Raw genomic sequence first — 18,160 nt, 5'->3', positions numbered from 1 at the left:
AAACCATGACCTAGCCTATAAAGATAAAGGCTTAGTGCGCCCACTTATCTCTTATCGTCCTTGCATATCTGCAAAGTTGTGACTCTATTTCCCAATAACTCTAATCTCTTACATTCCTGTTATAATCCTGATCCACAAAGAGACCTGTGGCACCATAAAGGTGAACCTTCTTGGACAGCTGCCCACTTGATGCAAGATACAAATTTTAGTCATGCGGTTCATACATCTTAAAAACCCTTTAAAGTCTTTGTTCCTTCCTTTCATCATTGGTCAACTGTTCTCCTGCTTCTCATTCATCACAATTAGACGTGCTGGTTGAAAATACCTGGAATAATTCACTGAAGACAAAACATTATTCTAAATTTCATAACCCAGTTGTGGGAGTACTTTGGGTAATGGTTCACTGTGGTCCCAATTCTTTTGATTTCTTTTGAGGTCATGGTTGAATGACAGAATGAAGAATGCAGCAAACATCCTTGTTAACATCTATCATTCTTCAATTCTGTCATTTCCATGAAAGCTGTTTCTCTCCTAGAACACATTTGTGCATTTAACCATGTCATTAAGTGCAATCCTTTAATTGGTTAAAGAAAAGAGGGAGGAATGTGACTAAGTAAATAGTTCCTATTTCTAGTTGGATTGGCTTTGTTATGGTTATGTGCATTAAGGTATGACAATTCTATGAATGAGACATCTCCAAGGGAACCTGTTATTAACAGCACTGCTCAGGGTTAGCTTTCTGTATATCAAAACCAGAAGCCTTATAAACATGAAGCATCAAAACAAATTGGCGGTTTGGTCACAGTGTGAAAAAGCTTCTGTCTTTGGTCTGCTCAGAGAAGCAGATTGATCTGTAGGCATTATCTCTGTGTTGTGAAAAAGTCTCAGCTCTTTATATTGTATCAAGTTGCCATTAAAGGGAACAAGCCTAGAAGGTGCCAGGGTTATTTCCTGGTCAATAGTCCTAAAATCACTTGTATGGAAGTTGTACTGTGTGAGTATTTACTCCAAAACAATGATGTATAATCTATGGCGTTTACTTTCTTTCTGATGATCCATAAATTTGAAAAAGACCCATCTGCTTTTCACCATAGCCCAATTAATCAGTGTGAAATAAAACCCATGGTAAGAATCCTTTTGGAAATTCTCAAGTAGAGTAGACACATTGGATGAGTTGTTCAGTGGTAAATCAATATTGCATAAAATCCAATTCATTCAGTGAGCTTCTGGTTGGGTTTATAAATTAGATTCAGGTTGGTGTTACCTATTCCGAAATACCCTAAAGGTGCCCGATGCCATCATGGAGTTTAGCAAAGTTAGCATTGATTGGTACTTGGGTGGTAGAGCACCAAGAAATACCAAGTGCTTTAGGCTATATTTCAGAGGATGGAACTGGCAGAACTGCTTCTGAATATTCCTTGCTTAAGTCAACCCTGTGAAATCACTGAGATCACCATAAATGAGCAGATAGCTTTAAAGCAGATACACTCATGTGCAAGTACACACAGAGAGGGTATGTTGTCTAGCTCCTGAGAGTGCTGTGTTCCTGCTAGATGTAGTAGGAGATGGCAAACTCATTCAAGTATATGGGGAGATAGAAGAAGCTTTTACGTCCATCACTACCACCACCAACATTTATCCTGAGTGACCTCTGGAGCTCAGCTTCTCCATCCTTTCATCCCAAATTATCTTCATAAGATGTGAAGGAAGGAGGGGGCACATGCATTCCTGACCCACCAGCAGATGCCTGATGTGGCCTACAGGGTTTGTATACCATGTATTAAAAACAACCCGCAGAAACATTAGCATGGGTATCATGCAGGTATACTTAGTGGGTTATACCTTCCTTTCAAACATATGCTAAATAGAAGATCCAAGTTGCTCCTTCTTGAAGCTCTGTATACATGAATATATGTGTACCTCAGCCACTGGGAATCATATCTTTAAGGAGGACTCATCGCTCAGTGGCAGAACATGTTTTGTATGCCAAAGGTCCTTTTATCAGTCCTGTGCATCTCCTATTTAAAAAGGTTGGAAAGTAGATTATAAGAAAGATCTCAGACAGAGATTATAACTTTAAATATGAAATATTGGGCCACATAGACAAATGGCCTTATCTGTTCCAGTTCAGTTTCCTGTGTAGACATATGTCAGGTTCTTATGTTTACTTATATTTGCCATTACTTTCCTCTATGTTTGAGAGGGCATGATCTGTCCAAGATAATCCAGTCGGTTTCCATAGTTGCGTAGGGATTTGAATCCTGGTCCTTCAGAGTCCTAATCAAACACTGAAATCACTACACTTCACTGGGTCCTGGTATTTTAGTGCTTTCTTTAGCAAATGGAATAGATTCCTCCAGACAGTTTTAAATAGAAGTTGGAGTTCTTTCCATATGCATTTCCGCATGGCAGGGGGTCAAACTAGGTGGTCCTTGGGGTCTGTTCTAAATCTATGATTCTGTGAGATCTACAGTAAATTACCTTGAGGGTGACTTTTGGAAAGTTTCTATAAGACTATGCTAAATTGTATTAAGGCCAAATTCAGCCATGATCTGCCCAGTTGCCGATTCCTTTGTCAGATATAAGTTGCCTGTTCCTTTTCTCAGCCAGTTGCTTATTTCTGAACTAGGATGGGGGAAAGAAGCCAGGTGACTGTCAGTAGGAATTATTATTGAGATTTATTTGTTTATAAATCACTGTGCATGGCACTTTACAAGCAGAACAACCCAAAACAGTGGATCTTTCCAAAGGTGGACAATCTAAAATATGTAAATACAGAGGAAAGGAATGATAAAATATTAATCCATACAACACGGTTATGAAACAAATTGGCCAGATAAAATACAGTATAAGACAAACAGATCAATTTACGTGTTTATCTTTTACATATGGTAAAGGTTTCCCCTTGACTTTAAGTCTAGTTGTGTACAACTCTGGGGGTGGTGCTTATCTCCATTTCTAAGCCGAAAAGCCGGCGTTGTCTGTAAGTTATGTGGCCAACATGACTGCATGGAGCGCCATTAACTTCCTTCAGAAGCAGTACCTATTGATCTACTCACATTTGCATGTTTTTTGAAATGTTAGGTTGGCAGGAGCTGGTGCTAATAGCAGGAGCTCACCCTGTTCCCCGGATTCAAACTGCCAACCTTCTAATCAGCAAGTTCAGAAGTTCAGTGGTTTAAACTGCTGCACCATCAGGGGCACATCTTAAACAAACAATATTAAAAAAATTGTTTTCCAAAGCTTTGGGAATTTTAGTTTAATTTCAAATGTACAAGACTATAAAACAATATTAAACTAAAAAGCTTTGAAAAACAAAAAATGTTTTTAATTTAGATTGGAAAAGCACAAGGGAAGAAGCAGTCTGCAAATGTTCAGGGAGGAGTATGGAGAAGCAAGTGAAAAACAGCAAAGTCAAGCCAAGGTTATCATCCCAATAACAAATCACAATCAGGCCAGTAAAAAGTGATAAGGAATATAAGATAGAGGGGAGCTAGGTTACCAACAGGAATGTAGGAAAAAAGAAACCTTTAAACCATCAAAATTCTCAATGTAATACAGACAACCCTTGTTGGGAGGTTCTTGCTCAGCCAGTGTCCCTGAGGGAGGTGTGCTGAGCTCTGCATTTCTTAGTGTAGCTTTCACATAGACCTTGGTAATGCAAGCATGCCGTGTTGATTTACATACATGCCAGCTGGCCAGCTGGGCTAACTAATTCCCCTGCAGATAAGAGGATCAAGCCAAATGAAATGCCCTAAGCTCCTAACAACTTGGTTTAATGAATACTGTAGTCAGGGTGAACTTCAGGAAAGTGTCACATGGCCTTCTTATCTACAAAGCTGAGTCAGCAGGAAGGAGGATGGGGGGGGGGGGGGGGGAAGAGAGAGACAGGATGTTGCAGGTCTCAAATATAATCTTGACAGGCAATTAAGAGACCCGACCTGAGGAAGTGCCATTTAAGCTTCCTAGGAAGAGAAGGCTTTTCAACAGGGACATCTCCAGCCTGAAGTTTAGGTTAGAAACTGTTTCGACAGAGAACAAATGATAAATGAGAACCATCTTTCCAAAGAGAGCATCTTTTTTTACACAGGAAAAATATATGGTGCTTTGTGCACAGAACTTGGAAATACAATTTTAGATTAAACTTCCAAGAATCCCCCAGAGAGCATGACCATCATGCTTGGAGTTATTCTCCCAAATGGTAATGTTTCTGAATTCCATTTCTACTACATTTACTGGCATTGGACCAAACAAATAAAAATAAAGGAAGGTACAAGCAATGCCTGTCTTCTGTGTTATGAATAGGAAAGCTTCCATGCCACATTGAATGAAGAATGTGCTTCATCCAATATTCGTATCCAGAAATACTCTTATGGGAAGCCTTCAGGCAGATAGATGTCATGTTATCACTTTTGTTTATGTGTCCCCCATCTTACTGGTACATAGTAGTACTTGCATCTGGTGCAGTGCCTCATATGTGTGTATGTGTCTATATAGATAGATAGAGAGATAGAGAGAGAGAGAGATTGTATATCACACTACAGTCAGTCCTTCACATTCTCTGGGATAAGGTGTAAGGAAAAGGTTAAGTCCAGTCATGTCTGACTCTGGGGGTTGGTGCTCATCTCCATTTCTAAGCCGAAGAGCTGGTGTTGTCCGTAGACACCTCCAAGGTCATGTGGCCAGCATGACTGCATGCAGCACCATAACCTTCCCGCAGAAGCGGTACCTATTGATCTACTCACATTTGCATGTTTTTGAACTGCTAGGTTGGCAGAAGCTGAGCCTAACAGCAGGAGCTCACTCTGCTCTCGGGATTCGAACTGCCGACCTTTCGGTCCACAAGTTCAGCAGCACACCAGGTGTAGATAAACTATGAATAAAAATAGTATTAAAAACAAATAGATCTCCTCTTTAAGATTCACAGAATCCCCCAGTGAGACTCTATTATCAATGTCCACCGAACATTGACCATAGAATCTCGCTGGAGGACCTAGAGGTTTCTGGAGAAAACATAATAATCGAAGCGCTGAATGATCAAATTTACAAAAGTTTTACTCATAAACATGGACTACCAATGATAGATGTTTCCCTGATTCACCTCTTCTTCCCGATTTAAAGGAGTGGGCAATGTGCAAGGAAGCCCACCAGCCAGTAACGTTCTCAATGAGAAAGGTCTCTTCTGCCCTCTAGGGGCTCTGAGGGACAGGTTTTCCTTGTTATGCCCAATTGGAGACTCCCCCCTCCCCCCCCCCCCCCACACACAAGAATTCCTAGCCATTAATTGACTTTTTTTTAAAGTGACTCTCATTGGCTAAAACAGCTAATAGAGGGTACAGTGCTGGGCTGAGTGGGGCAGTATATATGGTAAATAAATAAATACAGTGGACATAACAGGTGAATTACTATTCTCTGTGTTTTCAGCCAAAGGCTGAAATACCAATACAATAAATACTATGTGTCCCCAGATGTTGGAAGGAGGTGTGCCTTCAGAGTTCTGGTGCAAAGTTCTGGTCCTAAGAAAGTTGCCTCGGACTTGCTGTAAAGCAAAGATGAGGATTGTGCAGCGGTGCTGGCATTGCTGGATTACAGCTCCCATGTTTCCTCAACATAGTTAGCTAGCTTGTTTGCTTATGCATGAATGTATACATTTTATATCCTACCTTTCTCCCAAATGGGAGCCAAAATGTCTCACATATGAAAGAAATTAAGGCACGTGCCTTCATTTCAATACCCCAATTGCACCAGATCCCATCTGATTTTGGAGTCAACCCTGGTTAGCACTTGGATGGGCAGCCTCGAGGTGCTGTAGGCTGTATTTCAGAGGAAGGGAATGGTATCCCTTGCTCAAGAAAAATCTTGTGAAATCCACGAGACCACCATAAGGCAATGTGAAAGCGCGCGCGCACACACACACATGCACACACACTAAAATGAGTAATAATAAGTTTTAAAACCATTAAAATGCTACTATATTAAAACATCAATAGTTTAGGTCAATAATATAAAACTGACAAACCCAATAAAAATGCACCCCTTTAAAGAACTCCCTAGGTAAGGTCTACCTTATTATATGGTTAGGACTACTGTGAACTATAGTCCAAAAGCAATTGCAGGGGCACATTTCTATATTTTAGTATTTACATGACAAAAAATAAAAAAAATCCACTTGCTCTGTAAAACCAGGGTTAACCGTGTTGACTTAGATTTATATTCTTTGCTTAAGTCAAAGCATTTCCTCTGGTGCTTTGTTTGCTTGCTGTGAACAACCTGCCTTGTGCCATGAACGTACAGGTCACAGCTGCCACTGGGCATAACAGGTGAATTACTATTCTCTGTGTTTTCAGCCAAAGGCTGAAATACCAAGTGGGGGCTTGAATTTCTCAATCTCTACCTCACCTTAAGTTTTGTACTTTTCAGTAGAGTCAATTCATTCATCATCACCAGAGAACAAAAATAATGTTCTTGCATGTTTGAAACTGCCCCAAGGTTTGTATGCATAGAAGGTTTTGGAAGCTGATTTTCTACTTTCGCTTTCCTATTTTGATGTAACCTTAAGTTTCTTTTCCCGCAGTGCTCATGTGCCACAAGTCAACAACAACAGCATCCCTGCTACTGGAGAGTAAGTGACCACTTTATGTCTTGTTCTGTTTTCCGTTGTTATATTATGCTTTAATCTCTGTTCTTCATTTTCTTCACTGGTCAGGCTTATAAGACCTGTATCCCAGAAGACATTCAGTAGAGTTATACATAGCTAAAAATTAGATTTGATCAAGTAGCTATCAACTTAGCCACTCTGGAAATCTGTTTTGGCTGAAGGGTGCAATATAAGTACTCTAAATAGATGGATAAATAGAGATATTTCGATTCTAACATTTCGGTGTGCAATTTTTTGTTTAGTTCTGGAATGTCCTTGGCCCACAAGTTGTCATGTTGTTGTCTTCAACTATACTTCTTTTTTGGCTGAAGACTCCCATCAGCTTTCCCACAGTTCAACTGATCTGCCAGGCCCTGGGGGAAAATTGCTGATTGCAGCACTGAAACAAAAAAGCTAAGATCAATATTAGTAGTTATCTTTATTGGAATTGCTGCCGCAGGCCAAGGCTTTAGAATACACACATATGTGCACGCACCCAACAATTCCAAAGCTGCTGGAAAGTAGAAAAGACGTAAAGCACCTTATGCCAGAATGCTGAAATGTGAGCATATGTGTGTGTGTGGATTGCAGTAAGTGCACCCCACGGGGGCAAAAAAATTTACCCAGCCCTGCTTCTGAGTCTGCTCTGGGAAACTTTGTCCATGTCTTAGTTTACAGTTTCCCTCCCTAAAGGCACTAGATTGCAATCTGATCTTGGAAGCTAAGTGGGGTCAGCCCAGATTAGTACTTGAATGGGAGACAGCCAGTAAGTAGAACATGCTATAGGCTATATTTCAGAGTAGGGAATTGGCAAAACCACCTCTAAGGATTCTTTGCCAAAAAAAACCATATGAAGTTCATGAGGTTGCCATAAGGCTATAAGAAAGCACATACACACAGTAATGGCTTTCCCGGGCTATGGTGGGGTATAAATAAAGAAAATATAATATAATAAAATAAATTCCCACCCCCTCCAAACAGTTCAAATTTTCCTTAATCTGGCCTCTCTTGGAAGTGCACAGGAGTGACTGTTTACATGCATACATACATGTAACATTAAGAAGTGGATTTCCAGTTTTCTTCTCTCCTAATTTTTGCAAATTATGGCTCTTATGCACACAGGAAATAGGTCAGAAGAATGTTAGTGGTGACAATGCGACTTTCTCAGGCTTTTGTTTTTGTTTGTTAATATTTATTTATTTCTTTATTTTGGACATTTTTATCCTGTCCTGTCTCAACCTCCGCAGAGGGACTCTGGGTGGCTAACAACCGACACACCATGGTGACCACAAACAAAAGCATAAATATACGATTTAAATAAAAACAATATAAAACAGTATAAAAATATTCAAACAGTCAAGCTGTCGCAGATTTAACTCATCGTCCTAAAAATAGAAGTGATCTAGGTAACTTTTTTTTGTTCTGAATTTCTGGAAGTTGTAGTTATTTGTTGTGTTCATTCCTGGGCATGGGATTCAGTTATCCAATTATCCAAATGATATTGATGGCCCAGATCATTTTTCTCAGTTCCTACCACATTTTATACCCCTCAGATATCAGGACAAAAAGTATCCTTTTCTCTTCCTTTCTCTTTTTAGTGAATCAGTGAAACAACCCTTTTGCACAGTAAAGATTTTTTTTGTTTTCAATCACTTCAACAAACCATGTTTTTTTTAAAAAGCTTTGGAAATATTCTTGTCCAGGTACAAGAAATTGCAAGAAGCAGTCTTCCAAAAGATTATCATAAATACAGAGATTACATCAACTGGCAAAAAATCCCCCAGCAAAACCTAATGATCTATATCTGAACATGTTTACCAGCTGTTAGGATTTCTGGGCTTTGTGGGCCAAAACATCTGGGGACCTACAGGTTGAGAACCACTGATCTATATCATAAGAACTAACACTTCTTTAGATCAGTCTAGATCAGCTCCATATTGCTTCCAGAAACATAAAATCTTCCCCAGTTGTCTCTCATGCAATTGCCTCACTCCGTGTTAGTATTTGATGATAACAAATTCAAATGGAGATTGGTCCATTTCTGAACTATGTATTCCTTTTTTAAAAATGTGGTCATGTCTTTAATTTGGCTTGACAGGTTTTTAGAGAAGACCATCAGGTCAGCCGTTGAGCAGCATCTTTTTGACGTTCATGGCTCCGGGGGTCAAAGTTCTGAAGACTCTGAATCTGGGACTTCCTCAACATCTTCCAATGTTTCTGCCAGGCAGCGAAGGCGGCACCATAAAGAACAGGATGAAGCCCGAAGAACCCGAGAGAGGTATGTTAAGAGTTTCTCCCTCCTTTTTAGAAACTTTTCATATCAATCTCCTTATAGTTTCAGAGGGTGGGATTTTGTTCATTAACCAGAGGCTGGATGGTCATCTGTCGGGGGTGCTTTGAATGCAATATTCCTGCTTCTTGGTTGGGGGTTGGACTGGATGGCCCATGAGGTCTCTTCCAACTCTATGATTCTATGATTCTCTTGGATGAGTTTTAGAACAGACATTTTTCTCATTTACTTTTTTAACAGTGTTGTCATCCTTGACTGCTTTTCAGTCATAGAGGCACTGAATATCTACAACTGCTACCAAAAAAATTACATAAGATAGGATGGAAGCACTATATTGTTTCAAAACACTTCACTGGCAGAAACCGCATTCCATGTTAGCAGCTATGTTTTATCACTTCAGTGTGTAATTCTGTAATGAGGAAGAAGAATGTGTTTATAAATTTGAGACAGTTTAATAGATATTTTGGTCCTAAACCCTCAGATCTGTTTAACAGTCGCGTTTATAGTTTCATGAAAACACAAATGAATCAAAAGTGGTTGTAAAAGAGTTCCAAGACTCAACAGAGATTATATGTGAACTGAATCACCATCAGACAAATCCTCTACCTCATAGCCATGCCTCTTCCAGTGACTTCCAGGTAGGTCTCTCTTGGTTGTGGTTTACACAGCTATGGCACGATGCATGCTAGCCATGATGGGACCTGTGATCCAACACATCTGAGGAACCCTTTCCAGCCTGAGGTCTGCATTCCAGCTGTGAATGGGGCTAAAGCAAAGTGACTGTTGCCAGATGTAATTCTTACCCATTTCAACTTTTTCCTACCGACCACCCAAAGCATAGCTAAGTTCTGTGTATGTCTACTCAGGAGCATCTCCCACCCACAGTACCATTGGATGAAAAACTGTGCTTAGATCCATGTTATAGGTTCCCAAGCTTGAAATAGATTCTTATCTCTGATCACTAATTTGAGACAAGAATACAAGAAATGTCTAGGCCAGATTGAGAACTCGTACAGATCACAACCGGTTAAACATCAAAAAACCAAGATTATGTCAACCAGACTGATTGATAACTGGCAAATAGAGGGAGAAAATGTGGAGGCAGTGACAGACTTTGTATTTCTAGGCACAAAGATTATTGCAGACGCAAACTGCAGCCAGGAAATCGGAAGACGTTTACTTCTTGGGAGGAGAGCAATGACCAATCTCAATAAAATAGTGAAGAGTAGAGACATCACAATGGCAACGAAGGTCCACATAGTTAAAGCAATGGTATTCCCCATAATAACCTATGGATGTGAGAGCTGGACCATAAGGAAGGCTGAGCAAAGGAAGATAGACACTTTTTTACTGTGGTGCTGGAAGAAAATTTTGAGAGTGCCTTGGACCACAAGAAAATCAAATGAGTCCATACTCCAGGAAATAAAGCCTGACTGCTCACTGGAGGGAAGGATATGAAAGGCAAAGATGAAGTACTTTGGCCACATAATGAGAAGACTGGAAAGCTGGGAGAAGATAATGATGCTGGAGAAAATGGAACAAAAAAAGAAGAGGGGCTGAACAAGGGTTAGATGGATGGATGGTATTCTTGAAGTGACTGGCTTGACTTTGAAGGAGCTGGGGGTGGCCATGGCTTACAGGGAGCTCTGGCATAGACTGGTTCAAGAGGTCACAAAGTGTCAGAAATTACTGAATGAATAACAACAACAATGTTCTTTGTGCAGTGGGTATGGCAATGGCCAAAGTAGGCAAATGGCCTTGCCAACTGGATAACCCATTCCGCCAAGCTGGTTTTCATCTCCTTAGTGGCCACTGCTATCTCCAAAAGACACAATTCCAACTGCAGGTTTGCTCTGATTCAGAGCAAAAGTTACCAACATAGCTGGGGGTGGCCACAGCCGACAGGATGCTCTGGCCTGGGATGGTCCATGAGGTTACGAAGAGTTGGAAGCAACCGAACAAATAAACAACTGCAAAAAAGTAAAATAAATGCCAGTGCCTCCTCAAACTACAACTTCCAGGATTCCATAGAATTGAGACATGGCAAATAAAGTGATGTTAGACTGCATAAATTCTGCAGTATAGATGCATCCTTGGTGTTAACAACATGCTGTGACTTTTCACAGTTATTGGACTGCTTAATTCTTTTGTTTTATTTGGAGCAGGGGATGAAATGGAACATCAATATCCTAAGTTTTAAAAATGTTCAGTGAAAATGTTTCCTTTTTAAAAAGTAAAAAAATGATAGCCTTTGGGGACAAGGGGACCTTTTCCTTTGTCAGAAGTAACATTCTTCTTGTGTTCATGCTGTGAGGCTTCTCAGGCAAGTAGGTCAGAGGCAGGCTAGCGTACGTGTTTCGCAGCATATAGCTCTGCAGCTGGGTGTTTCCCCCTCCCCTTATGCAGCCTGACCACTGAATTGCAGATCTGCCATATTTTTTTAAAAAAATGCCTTTTAAGCTTCATTTTCTTATAAGCCTTACACTAAGACTGTCTATCTAGCAAGGATTGTGCTTTTCTACTGATGGTCACTGCAGGAGCAGAAAGCACAGACTAATGTTTCACCTATTCCCAAATAAAATCCACATACCTATTAAGACAAACTGACAAAAAGTCCCCAAAAATGTATCCATATAAAATGGCTTCAAAAATCCACTGTGAGATGTGAAAAGCAATAATTTCTGCATATCTTTTCTTTGGGTCTTATCAAGGTTTGTGTGCATATATGACCCAAGATGTAATATTGGAATTTATAAGATGGAATCACGTTAGGATATTTAGGTGAAAGGAGACCAGATGATATTAATATGCATAGATTGTATTGTGATGGCCAAACAAAATACATGGAATCGCATTATGAAAGTACAAAGTGGCCCAGATGATATCCTTAAAATAAAATATCTGATAAACTGTGTTTTTTTTTTATTTTCAGTAACAACATACAGACATATTTTTGTCCTGTTGCAGTTCAGCAGGCAGGCAAATTCTGCAGATCTGTATCTTGTAATAGTTTTTTATTGCAGCATTGTGTATTAAAACATTGGTACTTGACTGATAAAATCAGAACATTGGAAGAAACTTGGATATTTTTCAAAAAAAAGTTTCTGACTGACCTGCTGTAAACATTTGGAGCTGTTTCCTTTTTTGTGGGTGTTAATAGAAATCAAATAGGATCAGATTCCAATTGCAGTTGATTCCCCGTTAGCACTTTGCGTGTTCCTACCTTTACTTTTCAGCATTCCAGCCTACATTCTTTGGTCTAGCAATTTATGGTTTTTGCCTCAAGGTGTATTGAGGTTCAAGTTTTTAAAAAAAAAATAGAAGAAAGAATCTGGTAGAGAAGGAAATATTATAGATAACATTCCTTCTTATTTATGCACCGTGTCAGAAGCAAATTGAGGGTACAGTTATAATATATTTTAAAAAGAACACATACAAAATTAAAAACTTGGCATTATACTAGATTTCCTTTGACCAGAAGCTGGCCACTTCGAGTGCCTCTGGTGTCACTGTAAGAACGTCCTCCGTTGTGCATATGGCAGAGCTTAGGCTGCATTGTAGTAAATGGTCTGTGGTTTGCACACTCACATGTCGTGGACTCAATTTTGTAGCCCCATTTCTTAAGGTTAGCTCTGCATCTCATGGTGCCAGAGCACAGTCTGTTCAGCATATTCCAAGTCACCCAGCCTTCTGTGTGCCCAGGAAGGAGTTTCTCATCTGATCTCCGTTTCTGGGTTTTAGCCTGCCACTTTTGGACTCCCGCTTGCTGAGGTGTTCCTGCAAGTTTATTATTTATTTATTTACAGTATTTATATACCACTTTTCCCACCCCTAGGGGGACTCAAAGCAGTTTACACATAGATGATGGCAAAATTCAATGCCTTACAACTACAATAGTGAAACCACACATTAGACATAAATCATATTAAAACAGTACATCACCAAGCATAAAAGAAGTCATTAAAACCATAAAACAATCTCATCAGTCAAGTCGCCGTTCCAGTCCTTGTCCCTCTAAAAAGCTGCAAGTGTCTCTGTAGATCTTAGAAAGCTGTTTCTTGATTTAAGACATTGACATGTTGGCCGATATCCAAACAGAGGATGAGCCAGATATGCAGCAGATTAAACCACTGAGCTGCTGAACTTGCTGACCAAAAGATCAGCGGTTCAAATCCAGAGTGCGGGGTGAGCTCCCGCTGTTAGCCCCACCTTCTGCCAACCTAGCAATTCGAAAACATGCAAATGTGAGTAGATCAATAGTTACCGCTTCGGCAGGAAGGAAATGGTGCTCCATGCAGTCATGCCAGCCACACGACCTTGGAGGTGTCTGTGGACAGCGCTGGCTCTTCAGCTTAGAAATGAAGATGAGCACCATCCCCCAGAGTCAGACTTAACATCAAGGGTAAACCTTTACCTTAACATTAAAATCTTAAAATACACTACTCAATATGATCACATGCATGAATGTGCTCTCTGAAATATTCTGAAATATTCAAAATATTAACTCTTCCAGTAGCATTTCCAAGCTCTGCATCATTTTCTTCACTTCTTGAACCTATGTTAAATAGATTTGGTGGAAAAATCCTCCTAGGACGTCTGGCTTGCATGTCTCTTGCAGTGAAAACTAATACACTTGTCATTGCCAAATCACGTGAAATATTTTGTCCTATGAAATATTGTAGAACTAAAAATGTAGACTTGATCCTGCATCCACTTGCCTCTTTCGGCTTTAGTCGGTGCCCCACCCCCCTTAAGCAATTAATAGCTAAGAGGATTTGTGGCTAAGATTTTAATGAATGGTGTAGCTGAATCATGCTCATACATACATAGCATCTGACTGTATAATAGATTATTATTTAAAATGATAATCCATACAAATTAGAAACAGGCTTATGGGCGAAATCTCAGTAAAGAAAATCCTTTCTGTTTGCCTCACAGATGGCAGGGAAAAAGTTATAATAATTGGAACACGTGTACAGAGTTTATTTGTATCCATAACAAGAATGGGAATGCCTGCAATATTGAGTCTTCATTTTATTTTCTTACATCTATGGTGAGGTTGTCTGTACCTGCTTAATGAAGCAATGAGGATGTTTATTATGGATGTGTTGCAGTGGATTTCAAGATGCAGGTTATTACCTGCAAAACCCTAAACAGTTTGGGTCCTGCCTATCTTTGCAGATGCATCTTTCCCTACAAACTAAGATCTTCCTTTCTCTTGCTCCTGCCCCTGTCACAAGCATGGTTGGTGGGGAAGAGGGAGAGGGCCTTCTTGGTGGTAGCCCCCCAGCTCTGGGATTCTCTCCCCAAGGAGATTAGATTGGCACCCACCCTGTCCATTTTTGGTAAAGAATTAAAATGTATATTTTTCACTGTACTTTTGATTAATCAGTTCACTAGAAAATCCAGCCATAACTCAATATCTGACTCTTGCACTTTACCGTTGTCCCTATCCTATAGTTGTATCGCTCAAATTTACTTGGCCTCTCTAGCTCGAACATATCATTTGGCTTTTGCAGCCCTGTCCTGTCATCTGTATTGCACAAGCTCCTGCCTCGCTCTCTAGCTCAGTATATGGCCACTATGTTAGGCTATTGGTTGTTTGTTGAATAATGGTTATGTTTTTATGATATTTGCTATTTGTAAATTTTACTGTGGTATATTTTAATCTGTGTTGACTGGGCTTGTCCTAATGTAAGCCGCCCCGAGTCCCTTCAGGGAGGTGGAGGTGGGATACAAAAATAAAGTTGTTGTTGTTGTTATTTAACTTTGACAATGTTTTTCTAGACCTGTGTATACTTTGACCTTATTTTAGGTCAGTAGACTGTGGCCCATAGGTTGGCAACCACTGTATTAGTGGGACTAATATTTCCATTTACTTCTCTCCTTCATTCTGTGAAATTCAAGGCTGTTTCCTACTCAGACCCTAACCAAATCTTGGAACTGCTTAGCTTCAGTGAGGTTGTTTTGTCCTGTTCTTTCATGTCATTGGAGTCTCTGCCCTTTTGTTCTCAGTACGATTCATTGCCAATTATAATACTTGGTCCTCCTATTAAGGACTATAGTCACAACTTTTCTTTTCCAGAACTCTCCAAAATTGGGTTTTGTTTCACAAATTTACTGAAACAGTCTGTAACCCTGCACTTTTCTTTCTGTCTAGGGAGGTCATCAATAAAGAGAATATTCCTTCTGGCTTCAGTAGCATTGATGAGTGTATGCTGACAGCCCAAGAAGTGGAAAAACTGCAAGAGAACAGCTCTGGATACGTAGGAGAAAGAAGCAAACCCAAGCGACAGAAATCTAGCACCAAACTTTCCGAGCTGAATGATAACCAGGACACTCTTCTGGTAAGGAAACCTATTAAAATCATTTTTTCAGCTGGCATGCTGAGACTTGAGGCACCATGTGCTTATCATCATATGCCAGTTGCAGTTTGTCATGTTGAGTGGTTTGTCTGAGTTGCAACCCTGGAAGTCTCTGGTAGACCTCACTGATAAGTAAAGCTTGAGATGTAGTGATTTGGGGCTACAGCTTCTGGAATCCTTCAGTCTATAATCCCTGTTATAATTCAAAAATGAGAACTTTTCCTTACTATGTTAATAACTTTTGCTCTGAGTCAGAGCAAAACTGCAGTTGGAATTGTATCTTTCGGAGATAGCAGTGGTCACTAGGGAGCTGATGAGAACCAACTTGACAGAATGGGTAAGCCAGTTGGCAAGGTCATTTGCCTACTTTGGCCATTGCCATACCCACTGCACAAAGAGCATTGTTGTTGTTTATTTGTCCAGTCATTTCCAACTCTTCATGGCCTCTTGAACAAGTCTATTCCAGAGCTCCTTGTCAGCCATGGCCACCCTCAGCTCCTTTAAGGTCAGGCTAGTCACTTCAAGGATACCATCAATCCATCTTGCCCTTGGTTGGCCCCTCTTCCTTTTTCCTTCCATTTTCCCCAGCATCATTGTATTCTCGAAGCTTTCCTTTCTTCTCATGATGTGGCCAAAGTACTTCATCTTTGTCTCTAGTATCCTTCCTTCCAATGAGTATTGGGCTTTATTTCCTGGAGTATGGACTGGTTTGATCTTGCAGTCCAGGGCACTCTGAGAATTTTCCTCCAGCACCACAGCACCAAAGAGCCTTATATCATCTTAAATGGGTGTCTGCTTGCATGAGTAGACAGGACAGCTCTGCCACTATGTAAATAGAAAAAGCGAGTTGCTTGTGCAACCAATATGGTACTGCATTTTGGAGACAAAACACCATGTGATAAGGTGGTGGTAGACTAACCAACCAGTTGTAGTTTGCACCTCTTTTGTACCGAGTATCTGCTCATGTTCTCTTTGGTTAGCATGTAGGTCTAAATTTGGAAATTAACTCCTTTGAACTACATTTCCCAGAAAACCTCAGCCAGCACGAACTGTTTGTCCCTTTTATTTTAGAGATCTTCTTCCATAAAAGAAAACTTGGGCTTTTCCCTGGTTTCTGGTGCACGTGGTCATGGTGAATAATGAGCAGAAAAATGTAACAGAAAAACATAGATAGAAGGGGAAATCCAGAAAAACACCTTGGGTTTATGAGGAAGGCGTGAATTGTTATATGTAAGGGTGTGTGTAAAATGATACAATGTGTGAATATGTGTGAGCAATATGTTTTCATCATTCTAGACAGGATAATAGCTATTCCTTCCATTGGAAGTGTAGTAAATATGGGTGCCAGATGCACTTTCAGTATTGATTGTGTTGACATATGTTGCCAAATAGCAGGTATGGGACTCAAGATAACAAATGTGGTTGGAATGCAGGCATATTAAGCTTTTTACAGCTTGTCACTTCTTCACCACAGCTTGTTACAATTCCCTCTTGGATCTCAACAATATGTCTATTGAGAGCAAGGAGATATGAACATGACAGCTGAAAAGCCATTTTTCCCCTTCACAACGTTCAAGCCTTAGTTATTCCATAGACCAGGGTGGATAAAATCCAGCATTCCAGAATATTTTGAACTGCAATGTGCAGCATTCTTCATCCACTAGCTATGCTGGCTAGGACTGATGGGCAATGCGAAGTGTGCTGGATTTTTAGGGTGACTGGTGAGTCCCCCTAAAAATCCAGCACCCTTCGCATTGCCCAAACCTGGCATATACAAATCCGGCTGGATTTTTAGAGGGACTCCAGATTGAACAACAGAGAATGATGGCAATATGATGTCATGCCTAGGGGGGCTTTGTCCCTCTTAAAAGAAATATCCATGAGGCTATTACAAATGTTTTGCTTCTTATAAAGCTTGCATGCCATAGACATGTTTGCATGAAAAATAAATATAGATTGTGTACTTTTTTAAAAAAAATGTAATTCAGTTTTGGAAACACACTTATTCATGATTGTCTTTATATTTGATCTTTGACAGACAATGGAAGCATTTGCTCCCCTGAGACCTGTGGACAAAGCAGGACCAGATGACAACATGGAAGTGTTTTCAGAAAACAGGTGACTTCCTTAGAAAACTGCTAACCAAGATTTTAGTTAATACTAGAGTTTGGAAGAGTAATTTGGGAGGCTAGACTTCCTAGAATCATCCAATCAGTATGGTTGCTGGCTATCCCAGCTAGGGGACTCTGAAAAGTCTTACATAGCCCATTCTGCCTAATAATAATAATAATAATAATAATAATAATAATAATAATAATAATAATAGCAAAAAAAACATATAACACAAAAACCTGATAAAACACACTAGAAATAAAAATATAAAACCAATTTCATTGGGGCTCCATCAGGTGACCTTCAACAATACCAATACCCAGGAATACTAAAATAGACGTAATCAGCTGTAAAAGGGCTGGGCGAAGGATAGTGCAAATAACATGTCATAGGGCTGGGGAAGTGGATGAAGTGCAGAACAGAGTACTATCTAGCAACCTACTTCCTGGGCCTAGGGACTAGTCATTCTCGAAAACTTGCTGGAACATCCAGGTTTTCAGTTCCCTACAAAAGAAGGATAGTGAGGGGCTTGCCTAATCTCCCTAGAGAGGGAGTTCCAAAGTCGGGGGGCCACCACCGAGAAGGTCTTCTCCCTCGTCGCCCACCAACTGTGCTTGTGACGGAGATGGAAGCAAGAGATTGAAACAACAGGTTGAATGGCATGGGCAATCCCAACTTTAGCACACATATTACAATGGCTATCTTGGATGAAAACAGCTTGGTTATTCTGATGCGATGTCTGCCACTAGTTGAGAG

At 40.1% G+C, this 18,160-nt stretch overlaps 1 protein-coding gene across 2 annotated transcripts in view; it reads left to right on the top strand.

Moving 5' to 3' along the window:
- The window catches only part of FAM13A (family with sequence similarity 13 member A), a 167,035-nt gene that overhangs the window by 108,729 nt on the left and 40,146 nt on the right, over positions 1 to 18,160 (top strand). For both annotated transcript variants that reach the window (XM_060779247.2, XM_060779248.2), the window contains 4 exons: positions 6,575 to 6,622; positions 8,736 to 8,915; positions 15,088 to 15,274; positions 17,331 to 17,410. In XM_060779247.2, coding sequence (XP_060635230.2) covers positions 6,575 to 6,622; positions 8,736 to 8,915; positions 15,088 to 15,274; positions 17,331 to 17,410 — 495 coding nt within the window. The remainder of the gene's footprint in view (positions 1 to 6,574; positions 6,623 to 8,735; positions 8,916 to 15,087; positions 15,275 to 17,330; positions 17,411 to 18,160) is intronic.

The sequence above is a fragment of the Anolis sagrei genome, chromosome 5 (assembly GCF_037176765.1).
Source record: "Anolis sagrei isolate rAnoSag1 chromosome 5, rAnoSag1.mat, whole genome shotgun sequence".
Taxonomy (NCBI): Eukaryota; Metazoa; Chordata; class Lepidosauria; order Squamata; family Dactyloidae; genus Anolis; species Anolis sagrei.
The sequence above is the reverse complement of the archived record's forward strand: the minus strand, read 5'-3'. Positions and strand labels throughout refer to the sequence as shown.